A 12,792-nucleotide genomic window follows, 5' to 3' on the forward strand; every position below is an offset into this window, starting at 1 on the left:
ACGATACCCCTACCAGTCAACCAGCCCCCGTCTTAAAAAACAACCTGCAAGATAGACTCAGGGACGAAAAGGAAAAGAGGCTAGCAGCACACGAAATATTATACGATGATTGGGCCAAGGGGGGCGGGAATGAGAAAGGGGGGTCTATTCTTTCCCTCGCCCAGGAGGCTGGGAAGTACATGAGGAATAAGAACAACAGACGGAGAAGGGACACCGGGAGGAGGAGACATGATGAGTATTATGGGTTAGGATTAGATAAAATGGAAGACCCACGACACCCCCACCAGACAAATAAGTGGTATGCAGACATGAGTGCCACCGCAAAACAAACAACAAATGAGAGCTGTTATGTTTGCTCCCTCATTCCTCATGCTTCAGGTACACCCAAAGTACTGCTACCCAAAGAGTTGCCAATTATAGATGCCCAATGTCTCCTTCATCTCACGTTATGCAGGATTAAGAACACCTTCCAGGCACATGAAGTTACTTTTAAAATGCTGCAGAACGAAAAAACTTGCTACCCAAAAACGGCAGGGGTGGTATGTCTGGAGGAACCATTTTTTGTAATACAAGGGACACTTTTTTCAGACAACAAATGGAAGGATGAAGAAGTAATGTGTAAAGCTGAAGCACTGAGAGGTGTGGCGCCAGAGAAACTGCAGTGGATAGAAGAAACGTGCACACCAGTATGGAAGGAACACATTTCAAAACTAACTTGGGTATCTGCCATTGAAAAACCCTTCAAACTACAGAGCGAAATAGACTATGAACTATGTTTCAAAGGAGAGGGGAAAACCGCCATGGGAACAAACAAGAACTGTAACAAGACCCTCACCATCCCAGATCCGAGAAAAGGGACAGCGGCCCTAATGGACACGTACTGGGTATGTGGCAATCAGGCATACCTGCACCTTCCCCCGTCATGGAGTGGCAGCTGCTCAATGGCCACTCTCCACTCAGCCCTAATGGTAATACCAGAAAGCCACATCGAGGGAAGCAAAAGGACACAGGAACGCATACAACAGAGTGCAGCCCAGCCGACTGCGGAGTCACAAATGTATGTCCTGTCTTCCGGAAACAAGGGAGAGGTGCTGACCCGTAACAGAAGAGCATCAAATTACATATCAAAGGCATCATCAGAACTGTTGGCTCAGATCCCAGACAGATATCGATTATTCAGCTCAGCAGAAACATTCTTCGCTTCACTCATCTCAAGTGTCCAAGCAAGGGCGAACGCAAAATGGCTCCAGATAACACGTTGGGAACTGATTCAGCTGGCCAATGACACTGAAGAAGGGTTCAACGTGATCAAGGTGGAACTAAGGGCTTTACGGCTGATGACAATGCAAAACAGGTATGTCTTGGACCTGTTGATGGCGATGGATGGAGGTGTTTGCCGAAAAATCAGAAGTGCCTGCTGCACTTTTGTACCTTCCGAAGATGCAGAAAACGGCTCCCTGTCCCATGTGATCGAAGCAGTACACAACCTAGGAGAAAAAATGAAGATGGAAGGTGGAGCAGAAGACAGTACATGGTTCGATAACATTTTCTCCTGGGTCCCCTCATGGCTTGGAACAACTGTGAAATTTTTGATGCCAGCTGTGGTGTTCCTCCTCTTTATTTTCTGCCTGTGCCAGGTGGGTCTTCGATGTTGTGCTAACGCAGTACCTAATGGTGCAATGATGATGGTGACAATGGGCAACACCCATGGTACAATACAAACTATGCAGGAAGTACAGGTACAAACAGGAACTGATGACACACCCAGGTATCAACTAGTGCCTAGGTACCACGACAAGGATATTGTAGACAAATTATGGCACACCACCATCAGAGAACCACGCATACTAGAATGGTATCAGGAGGTATGGGTAGACTTGGAAGGAGAGAGCGGATGTATATACCTGACCTGTACCCCAGATGAATATGCTAGGAGGGGTGAGAGCTTAAGGGGGGTGTGCAGAACCTGGATGCCCATAAAAGGCACACCAGCATGGGATGAGGCAATTATGGACGAAGAAGAGTGTAGGAGATTGAATGAGTTAAAGAATTTGTTACTTAAGTAACGAAAGGTAACCATGCCCTGATGAATGACCATTAGACCCCTCACAAGGTGCATTCCTCCTGTGTTGCATTAACCTGTAGAATAACCTATTGGAAGATTTACTAAAAGAAGATAATATTGCAATGACTGAATGACTGCGGTGTGCATGGCCTAGGGCAAATAAGTCAGGGAAAGACATTCATCTCTGACACTGGCCGCGATGGCACAACAACACCGCCCGGATGAACTCTGCCAACCTGTCAGGCCCAGCCCACCCACGAGGCTGACCAGTGACGTTCTTCAGCCACGACCAACCACATCGCAGCAGCACCTATAGCTAGTCATCGCCACCCAATCCCATTGAACTTGTGCCCCCTATAGTATGTAGGTTCTCATGACGTTTTTTGTAAATATATACGACTGTCTTTGCTATTGTCAGACAGAGCGCTCTCGGAGTTTGCAGAGTTCTTTGCATGCCACATTCTGATTGATAAACTCCCATTTAAGCTCACCCGCACTCTGTCTTGGCCTTATTCCCTACTTGGGAGAGTCCTTCATTGTCTCTCATTGCGGGGAGGATCGTGCTGGCTGGGGACGCTTGCCTTCAAGGGAAATAGCGAGATTGGTAGGCCGTCCGTCATCATCAATTCAGGTGATATTCCCAGGGCCTCTATACTACAGAGTGCTGCAGAGGCTGAAGATAGACCATCTCAGGAGAGGTCTATCTTACGAACAGAAGATAGTTATGTAGCAGGAGGCGAAGTTGGAACTGGAATGGTGGTACTACCACAAGGAGGCATCGAATGGCAAGGCGATATTTGGCTCATCCCCGGACCTGGTGATAGAGTCGGATGCCAGTCGATGGGGATGGGGAGCCAGATGTGGAGACCAATCGACAGGGGGGCGATGGTCGAGCGAGGAGTTGGGTCTTCACATCAATAGCCTGGAGCTTCTGGCGGGATCCTTCGCAGTCCAGTGTTGGACCCGGGAAGGAGTGAAAAGTGCCATTCTGTTGAAGATGGACAATGTTTCGGCAGTCAGATATATAAATAGACTGGGCAGAACGAGATCCAAGAGGTTGACAGAGATGGCCAAGGAATTTGGGCAGTTATGTCTCCAGAAAGGAATAAGTGTGAGAGCGGAGCATCTGCCAGGAGATCTCAATCTGGTAGCAGATTGGAATTCGAGATACTTGAGGGACTCCAGCGATTGGCAGCTGGACGACTCAGTATTTCAAGAGATAATGCGTCGCAGGGGTCCGTGTCAGACAGATCTGTTCGCGTCCAGGCTGAACAGGAAGATCCCCAGGTTTTACAGCTGGAGACCGGATCCAGAAGCGACAGCGACAGATGCATTTCTCCAGGTTTGGGGACCAGCAAGAGAATACGCTTTCCCTCAGTTCGCCATGATAGCGCGCACAGTGGCGCAAGTCAGGCAACAAGAAGCCACGGTGGTTCTAACAACACCAGACTGGAGAGGTCAGGCTTGGTTTCCAGATCTTCTGAAGTTGTCTTACGAGGCTCCAAGTCGGTTACCAGGCAGAGAGGACATATTGTTAAATCCAGCACGAGAAATTCACCCTCTGGTGAGGTCAGGGAATTTGAGCCTCATAGCTTGGGCGATTTCAGGGAAAATTGGTCTGAGCCAGGACTTTCAGGGACAGCTCAGGAATTCATTAGAGAGCCATGGGCCCCGGCTACAGGGAAGGCCTATAGAGTGGCATGGAGTAAGTGGAGTGATTGGTGTAGGGAGAGAAAGGTTTATCCCGTACGAACAGATGTAGTTCACATAGTGATTTTTTTTGCAGCACAAGCGGTGCAGGCGAAGGCTTACAGGACCATTAATAATTATAGATCAGCGATATTGGCAGGTCATATGTACATTGAGAGTAAACCGGTAGGTGAACACCCTTTAGTATGTAGGCTCCTAAAAGGAATCAGATGCATGAGACCACCCACACCTAAATATTCTCATTTGTGGGATGTGAGTGTGGTATTGAAGATATTTGAGGCTTGGCCAGATAATGAGTATTTGTCTAGGAAAGTGCTGTGGGCTAAGCTAACTACTATGTTGTGTTTGATTTCATGTAAGAGAGTGTCCGATGTGAAAGCTGTATTCTAAATTCTTTTCACCTGCAGGAGCAGTATTTTATGTAGAGAAGAGAACAAAGACAAACATTAAATCAGTTGAGTACATGGCCTTTCCGGGGAAACCTAAATTGTGTCCAGTTAGATGTTTGAAAGTGTATGAAGAAAGAGCAAATAGGGTGAGACCTAATGGGGAATACCAATTGCTGATAGCTATTAGGAAACCTTTTAAAGCGGTAGCAGCAGCCACTTTGTCTAGATGGGTAAGGTGGTGTATGGCAGAGGCAGGTATAGATGTAAGTCATTTTGGGGCACATTCCACAAGGGGTGCTATGGCATCGTTTGCTTTTATGGCAGGAGCCCGTCTAGAAGATATTTTGAAGGTGGCAGACTGGTCTAATGAAGAGACGTTTAAGAAGGTTTATTTTAGACCGGTAGAACAAGTAGCGTCGTTGGTGGTAAGTAAGCTTTAAACTAGCATAATCTGAGCCTCCGAGTCTTGATTTAGAATACAGATTTTCCATACATTCGTTGCAGAAAGTCATGATTCTATTAAAGAATTAGAGGCAAAAGATTATTCCAGCCAATTTCAATCGCTACAATGATATGTGCATATATGATATTTGGATAATAATATGAAGTTGTATTGGATATGGTGATGTTATTGTTATGCGATTGCCCACCCGTTCATGATGAGATTGGGAATGGTTTTTATTTGTTTCAGGGATGGAGCAGAAAATGACGCCTTGAGAAGGAAACAAGGGGAAGTTAAGTTGTCTACCGGTTGGGGGCAAGTTCGGATTTCGTTCAGCAAAAGAAAGAGGAAGGACTATGAGAACAATTAGTGTTATAGAGGACAGGAGAAGCATATTGGATGATTTGGTCATGTGATTTAACAACCTATGAAAAACGGACTACAAATGTGGTGAGTTTTGTTGGGATTTGAAGTTTTTGTTGGATTATTTGTTTTTCATGTTGTTGGTTATAGTGCTGCTCCAGTAAGTAAAGAGAGGTATGAGCATAATCTGACTCCAAGTCTTTAATAGAATCATGAATTTCTGTAATTAATCTGTATTGTTAGATTGAAGGGGGAGAGAACTGTTCTATTTTCTTAGCACTGTTTTATGTTTCTTGGAAGTCTTTTTTTTATGTTTGGGTATGGCGGAGCTTTGTTGAGTCGTGGGCGTGGCTCGGGTAACGCAATTCTCTGGGTTTTGTTTCTCTAATGTAGGAAACAGGTATGCCTTTGATGTTCTGTTAAAGAGAACACTTTCGCTAATCATATATCACGCTGATTCCGTTTACCTACTCGCAACATGGCCGCCATAGCGAGTCCAATACTCTGCTACACGCCGTCTAGCGTTTTCGAAGTTGAAGCTCTTTCTTTCCCACGCTCCCCACGGTCTTTGAGAGCGCGCCGGTTTCTGGTATTTTGAACTCTGGTTATTCAAAGGTTGTAGAAGGCGAAAGTGTTTTCTTTGGGATTGTGTGAAGATGGTGGAGGAAACCGTAATCAGCGAAGAGGAGGCAGCGCAGTATGACCGACAGATCCGCCTTTGGGGTTTGGAGGCGCAAAAACGGTGAGTGCTTTGGCACTGCACTGGAATGGGGTGGTCTCTGACTGAAAGCATGCTTCTACTGTGTTTGTGACATTGAGGGAGAATCTCGTGGTCGATTAATTTATCAGAGCATTTCTTAGATCATGCGGTGGTTTGCTCGGGGCTCGAGAAAGAATAACAAAGAAGGAAAACGGAATGCAATTATAACCAGTTATAATGGGAAACCGTGACAAGCCACCGATCTAAAATTAGGACGACAATTTGACAGTCGTTACCATGACTACACATCAGTAGTGGAAAAGGGGGGTCGGGGTGTGGGGGTTAGGTCCACTAATTTCCCTGGATATAAACCGTGCTGAATTCGTTTTGCCTGACAATGTTAACAACAATGCCTTTCCAAGTGGATACTCTAGGGATATATTTTTAAGATTTTGCTTACGCATCCCCTTGATTGGTTTTATGTTAGTTTTAAATTAAATAAACCACCTGCTTGCACTTTTTGTAATAAACTAGGGTCTGTAGAAACCTGGGAATATTTGATGAGCGAGTGCCAGGGTCCAGTGTCCACGGCTACACTTGGGCAACTTTGTGTATCTGGAGGAATCTCTGTCAGATGTGTTCTGGTATAGAATACAAGCTGGGCATTTAACAATGATGACCTTGCCTGTGGTTAAAATTATTCATGTGATTTTATCTAAATTTGTATAATCCCGGAATGTTGGAGCTGAGTGCAGTTGAGGCAGAAAATGAACCACAGACCTTGTTGCAGCACAGACATTATTCGAGGAAGCACACCAGCATTTAAAATACTTGCCTTGAGGCCGTAGCGTGAGAGCTGAGTGCAGTATGAGGCTGTCTTGGGCAGGGGAAGGGCTGGTAAGGACATCCTACAACTTGACGCTGGTTATATAAAAGTGAGCACCATAGAGGTAAGCCTTTGATACTTATCTGTTGTGACCATTGAGGTACCCCAGGCCACCCCACACAGCACGCACACCAGAGGGAAAGACTCAAGGACACGTCTGCTGGCTATGGGGTCCCGGCGGCAACTGCCGTCTCGGTCCTCGTTTATTAGTTAAGTGCATGCGTGAGCCGGAACGAGGCTCGCGCATGCGTGCACACATCTCTACTGCGTAACATCTCTCCTTTTCTTTAAACAAGAAAATTGCATAATATAACATGACAACAACTCAAAGTGAGTTAACCAACATTACTTCATCCCACTCTAACTGTCGGGGTCCATGACATAGTCTTGAAATCAAACAGGAGGTTGTCGTCCCTCTCTGCTCGGAAACCTGCTGCTACTCCCTGAGGTCGGCAGTGGTACTTCTACTGGCGGGCCTTCTTCCCCGTTTGGGTTGCCAGTCGGTCGGGCTCCCTCTGAACCAGACTGCTCAGGAGATTCTGACGGGTCAGCTGGTGGGCTCACCTCGGTCATCTTGAAATATGACCTGTTTCTGGTCACAGTCCCTCGCCCATTCGCAGCTGTCACCATAGACCCTCTCACATGTGTTAGCCCGAGGGGTTGTGGTTCATAGGTGAGAGACATCTTCCCTTCGGGATGTCGGTTCCTTACTAGCACTGTGTCTCCCACCGCAATGTCTTTCTCCTCGAGGTTTCTCCGCTCGCTCTCTCTCTTATTTCTGTCCTTCCGCTCCTGCCTGACGCGTTCATCGTCAATCACTCCCGGTGTTCGTCCCTCCACTTCTGGAATCGGTCCTCGCGGACAGCGTTTGAAGAGGGCTTCCGCTGGCGGAACGCCTGTGGACTGGTGTGGAGTTGACCTGTATTCCCGCAGAAACTCGAATAGGTTCAGTCGTAACTCCTCTCCCACATTTAGGGAGATGCGAAAGATCTTGTTCAGGGTTCGCATGAACCTTTCTGCTTCTCTGTTGGCCCTAGGCCAGAGTCGTGTTACTTTCCGGTGCCTAATCCCTCTTTCTTCCAGGTATTTTGCAAATTGGTTACCTTGAAATGGCGGGCTATTGTCTGAACATAGTTCTAGTGGGAACCCATGGGTAGCAAATATCTTTTCCAACGCCAGGATGGTGTGGTCGCAGGCCGTCGACTCCACCAGTTCCACTTCTGGATATCTTGACCATTGGTCTACTACCTCTAGGAAGTACCTGCCTCTTCCTGTAGACCCAAAGTTCGCATGAATGGTACCCCAAGGCTGCTCACTCTCCATTGATCTGATCGGGGGTGCTCTCTCTGCAGGACTCGCCGCTTGACATGGGACACACCCTCGTACAAACTCGTCCACTCTGTTCTCCAGATCAGGGACCATACTTTGGGCCCTAAGCGTGCTTTTGTTTTTGCTGTACCTTGATGCCCTGTGTGCGCCAGTTCCAGCACCTTGATTACAAGCGATCTTTGGATGACTATTTGTCGGCCCCGTAGGATGAGTCCATCCTCTGACACTGATAGCTAATTTCTTGCTTTCCATAGTGCTTGCATGTCTCGCGGAGCTCCTGTCTCCCGCCTGGAATTGTTGACAAGCACTTCCTTCCATTCCCCGCTTCCAATGGCAGGCCTTAGGACCCGGAATGACCCGGAATACCTCATCGTTGTCTGACGCCACAATGATGTCTTGATGTGCCAACGCTACCGGCATGGCAGCCTCCACTGTGCTGCGTACCATTTCCAGGCTCTCCACTACCTCTACCTGCTCCAGCGCACGATTTGTGCTGGGGTGGCGTGATAGATAATCTGCAGGATTATGTGTGCCAGGCCTGTACTGCAGCTTCATCCCATACTCGATCAGTGATGGCATCCACCGTTCTATAAGAGGCTTATGGTCCGTGATGACCGCCACTGGTTTCCCTAGAATGTACAATCGGAAGTGGTGGCAACCCCACAATATCGCCAGGGCTTCCCCTCAATTTGAGATTACCTCCTTTCAGTTTCGGAGAAGGCTTTGCTGGCGTAGGGAATGGGGAACATGTTTCCTTGTGTATTGGCCTGCAACAGTAGAGGTAAGAAAGGGAAGCCAGATTACCGTCTATGGCCCTCCAGGCAATTTTACAATATAATAACGAAATTGGGCCAACTAGACCAGAGATGACGACTAACTATTATTCATATCATAATAGCTTTCTGTTTGTTTATTATACAAATGCATATGTCATATAAAAAGTATATTTACAATGTTTGTATCCATTAGTCAGCTCCACAAACCAACTGCAATATATCCCTTCTCAAACCAATCATTCACAACTCATTCATACAGTCATCATGTTTACAGAAAATTAGAAAAAAATGATATTCTATTTAAATCACAGTAATACGTCAAACAGTTGTTGAATTAAGCACTCATTCAATGTGCCCCAATGTTGGTATTTTAGAAAACCATTGTCAACATGTTTCGGTTGAGTTCTCTTAACGAGGATGGAACAGTCCCCTCGTATCGTGACTTAATATTCAACCTTCTTCAGGACAGGAGGGCAATCGCCAATTCTGCGTTGCCTCTTGGTAGGAAACCAAAGGTGGAGGGTGTGTGTGGCAAGGGAGCCTTAGATCTACAAATGAAAAAATCAATGGCGTTGTCATCTCTGTATTCACTCAAAAAATTAATTTACTTAATGTTCAAATACAGTTTTCTTAATTTACTGTGTAACACCTGCTCACCTCCTCTGAAACTTTCAGGGGCTGGCGAACTGGTAAGGTGGAGTAGATCCTGTCGTGATTGCCCCCCGAAGTGGCGCTTCACGTGATGTATGCCCTAGAGTAAAAAAGGACATGTGTATTTTTTTTAAGACTACCTAAACAGTGGGGACCCAATAAGGTGATTCTACAATAGCGGGTTGGTACTCACTGTTTTTTATTAGAGAAGAAAACTTTTTTCTTATTTCTCTCTTATGGCCCAGTTAAATAACAGGGCGGCTTAATTCATGCAAGCAGCCACATATTTGAAAACGCCTGCAGAGGAGAAAACAAAGCATGTATAGCATGCATTAACTACTGTGACTTGGCAACCCATCCATACTAAACCGTATGGGGTACATTAGCACATTGGCATTTAAAATAGAAACGCTTACTTGTGACAACTGTGTAGTTCATCGTGATTGTAATGCGCTGGAAACCCAGTGGTGGAGTTCAGCGAAATTTCTGGCCGTGGACCGGAATAATCTCCACTGGGCCGTTTGTCTGCCTAGATAAACACAAACACAGTACAGCGTGTTGATTTTCTCTGTGGTCATTGGGTCTTTGAAACAAGTTGCACTACAGAGTCGCTTTCTGTCAGAGTGGATGTTTCCTGGCCTGCAACAGTACTGCACCCAAACCTACGGGGCTCGCGTCTACTACAATTTCGGACTCCCTTTCTGGGTTTAAGTACGTTTCCTGGTCCGACAGCGCTCACTTGATGTCAGTAAACATATTTTTGTTCCCTCTCTGTTCATGTCCATGCCACATCGTTTTTTGTTAGCGCCCTTAAAGGCTCAGATAACGATGCCAAGCCCTTAATGAATCTGCCACAATAATGTACCATGCCCAGGAAACTTCGAACCTCTGCAGGTGATTCAGGGGCGGCCGCTTCGCAAATGTCACAAACTTTTTCAGGGTCTGGAGAAATGCCCCCAGCGTGGAAGAAGAAGCCAAAGAATTCAATGCGGTCCTTGAAGAATTCACACTTGGTTTTGTGAAGTGTGAGACCTAGGGTACTTAACCTGTCCAGTGCCTGCTCCAGCTGCTTCATGTGGTCAGCCTCATATGCCACGAAGACAAGGATGTTGTCGCTCATGTTGAGGACTCCTTTCAGTCCGGCGAGGGTTCCCCTGATGCAGTTTTGGAACACCTCTGCCGCTGACGATACTCCAAACCTCTTGAACTGGTACAGCCCTTCATGTGTGGTGAAGGTTGTAATGTAGCCTGACTCTAGATGCAGTTCTCGTTGGTGGTACCCTGTATGCAAATCCAATTTCGAGAATACCTTTGCCCCTTTCAATTCCCCTATAATGTCATCTAACATTGGCGTGAGGTGTCGTTCCCTTTTTATGGCGGCATTGGGTAGGCGTATGTTGATGCAAATGCATACTACTCCAGGCTCCTTAGGTTTTGGTGCATCCACAATCGGGGATACCCAAGGGGTAGGGCCTTCCACCCTTTCTATGATGTCCATGTCTATCAGCGTCTGGAGTTCCTTCTCAACTTGGGCTCTTAGATGACATGGTATTCTTCTATGTTTCAAAGCGGTGGGTCTCACTGTCTCATCGATGTGAAGACGTATTGGTTCTGCCTTCAGCTTCCCCACCCCATGGAAGAGGTTCTGATATCTTTCTCGGAGTGGTACACCGACATGGTGAAATGTACAATGTTCAGGGCCTCAGGCAGCGCAACTCAGCAGGGGGTGGGGACTTGCGTTGGTCACAAAGAATCTGGCCTTGATTGCATTTTGTCCCTGGGTGACCGGTGCCACAAAGACCCCTTGTATGGGTAAAGGTGTGCTACCCCCAAAGGTGTATATCCTTGCTCTGGATGTTTTGACCACTGGCGGGCTGGGGAGGGATTCATAATGTTGAGTCGCTAGGTCGTACACCGATGCCCCAGTATCGATCAAGACTGGCGTCAGGGTGCCACCAATGCCTACTATGAATGTAGGTTGTCTCGTATTCCTGGTTCCCGTGGCTATGTTGGAGATAAAGAATACCACCTCATCTTCTTCCTCCTCCGCTATGTCAAGCTCCTGTATGCCCTGTTCCACGGGTGCTACACTCCTGGATCTGCGGAAGTTTCTTCTGCTCACTCTTGCTGGACCTCCTGGAGGTGGCCACCGGAGTCGCTGCCCTGCATACCCTGGCGTAATGTGCTGCACCTGCCGCACACTCTCATTTTCGCTGGGCATTCTCCTACGTGTGAGAAATCATACCCATAGTATTGGCATGATGGCGGAGTGCTGTGGACGGGAGGGCTGTCAGTTTGGTTTTGGCCCCACCGTGGCTTGGGCTGGGTGGTCCTTCCTACTGCAAAAGCTTCTTCACTCTTTCCTGGATGGACCACTGCATCCATCTTTGCTCCCATGCTTTCTGCGAGCTCATAGGCACGACCAGTGTCCAAAATCTGTGTTAACGTCATTCCTGGTTCCCGAAGAACTTGCCTCCTCAATTTTCCAGAGCTGCACCCCTGAATGATCTGGTTTCGCACCATGGCCTCCTCATTTTCCCATCGACATGTGCTTGCCAGTTGTCGCAATCTTGCGCAGAATTGATCCAGGGATTCATCGCCATGTTGCTTTTCTCCACACATTATGAATCTGTCATAGGCCATGCTCGCCTGGGGAGGAAGTGATTTTGCAGAGCTGTCTTGACTGCTGCATAGGTGGCGACTTGTAGGTTTAACAATTCGAAAATGCGGTGCACTTCTGTCCCTGCAGAATATAACAGGGTTGCTACTTTTGCATCATCACCATCATCTTCACCAGTAGCTCTGAAAAACATTTCCAGTTTCTTGATCCACAGTAACCATTTAGGCCCAAGCTTGGACGGAGGTCCTGATATGTCAAATTCTGGCATTGGCACCAGCATGCCTTGCTGTCGGCGTGGTATCTGTGCCGGGGTGATGGCTGCTCCATCCTGCTCACCCATCTCTGCTGGTCGCACAGGTACCCCACGCTATGGTGTGAGGCTGCAAACCTTGGGTGTGTTGACTGCATTGGCGCTATGACGCCTTCCCGTTCCCCTTTTCAGATACCACAGCTGCCCAGGATATTCACTGACCTTGATGATTAATCTTCAGGGTAGATAGACCTTGTACTGCAAAAATCCTTTTGTAGAACTTCCCCAGCCCCTTGGACCAGTCTGTGCAGGAAGATGTGTACAAACACCTTCACCTCAGCATGATCACGGCTTCCACAACGCTGGAAGCCGTGAAGGTTCCAAAAATGTCTTCAAAAGAATCGCGTAGACAGCGCACAAGCACCCTCTCGGGCCGCAACTGTCGCACACGAAATTCTAAAATGGCCACCAATTGCTGCATCGGGTCCGGAGCTGTGTAGTGTCAGAAGATGCCATTTCTGACATTTAGCACGTGTAACGTATCCCACACACATACACAGCACTTCCTCCTCGTCGTCAATGTTGTGACCATTGAGGTGCCCCAGGCCGCC

At 47.3% G+C, this 12,792-nt stretch overlaps 1 protein-coding gene across 1 annotated transcript in view; it reads left to right on the forward strand.

Annotated features, from left to right (window-relative positions):
• Positions 1-5,340: 5,340 nt before the first annotated feature.
• Positions 5,341-12,792, forward strand: part of SAE1 (SUMO1 activating enzyme subunit 1) — a 1,106,078-nt gene continuing 1,098,626 nt past the window's right edge. The window contains exon 1 of the mRNA XM_069644537.1: positions 5,341-5,711. Within this exon, the coding sequence (XP_069500638.1) occupies positions 5,626-5,711 (86 nt within the window). The 5' untranslated portion in view covers positions 5,341-5,625. The remainder of the gene's footprint in view (positions 5,712-12,792) is intronic.

This window comes from Ambystoma mexicanum, chromosome 2p, assembly GCF_040938575.1.
Source record: "Ambystoma mexicanum isolate Mex_15411 chromosome 2p, UKY_AmexF1_1, whole genome shotgun sequence".
NCBI lineage: Eukaryota > Metazoa > Chordata > Amphibia > Caudata > Ambystomatidae > Ambystoma > Ambystoma mexicanum.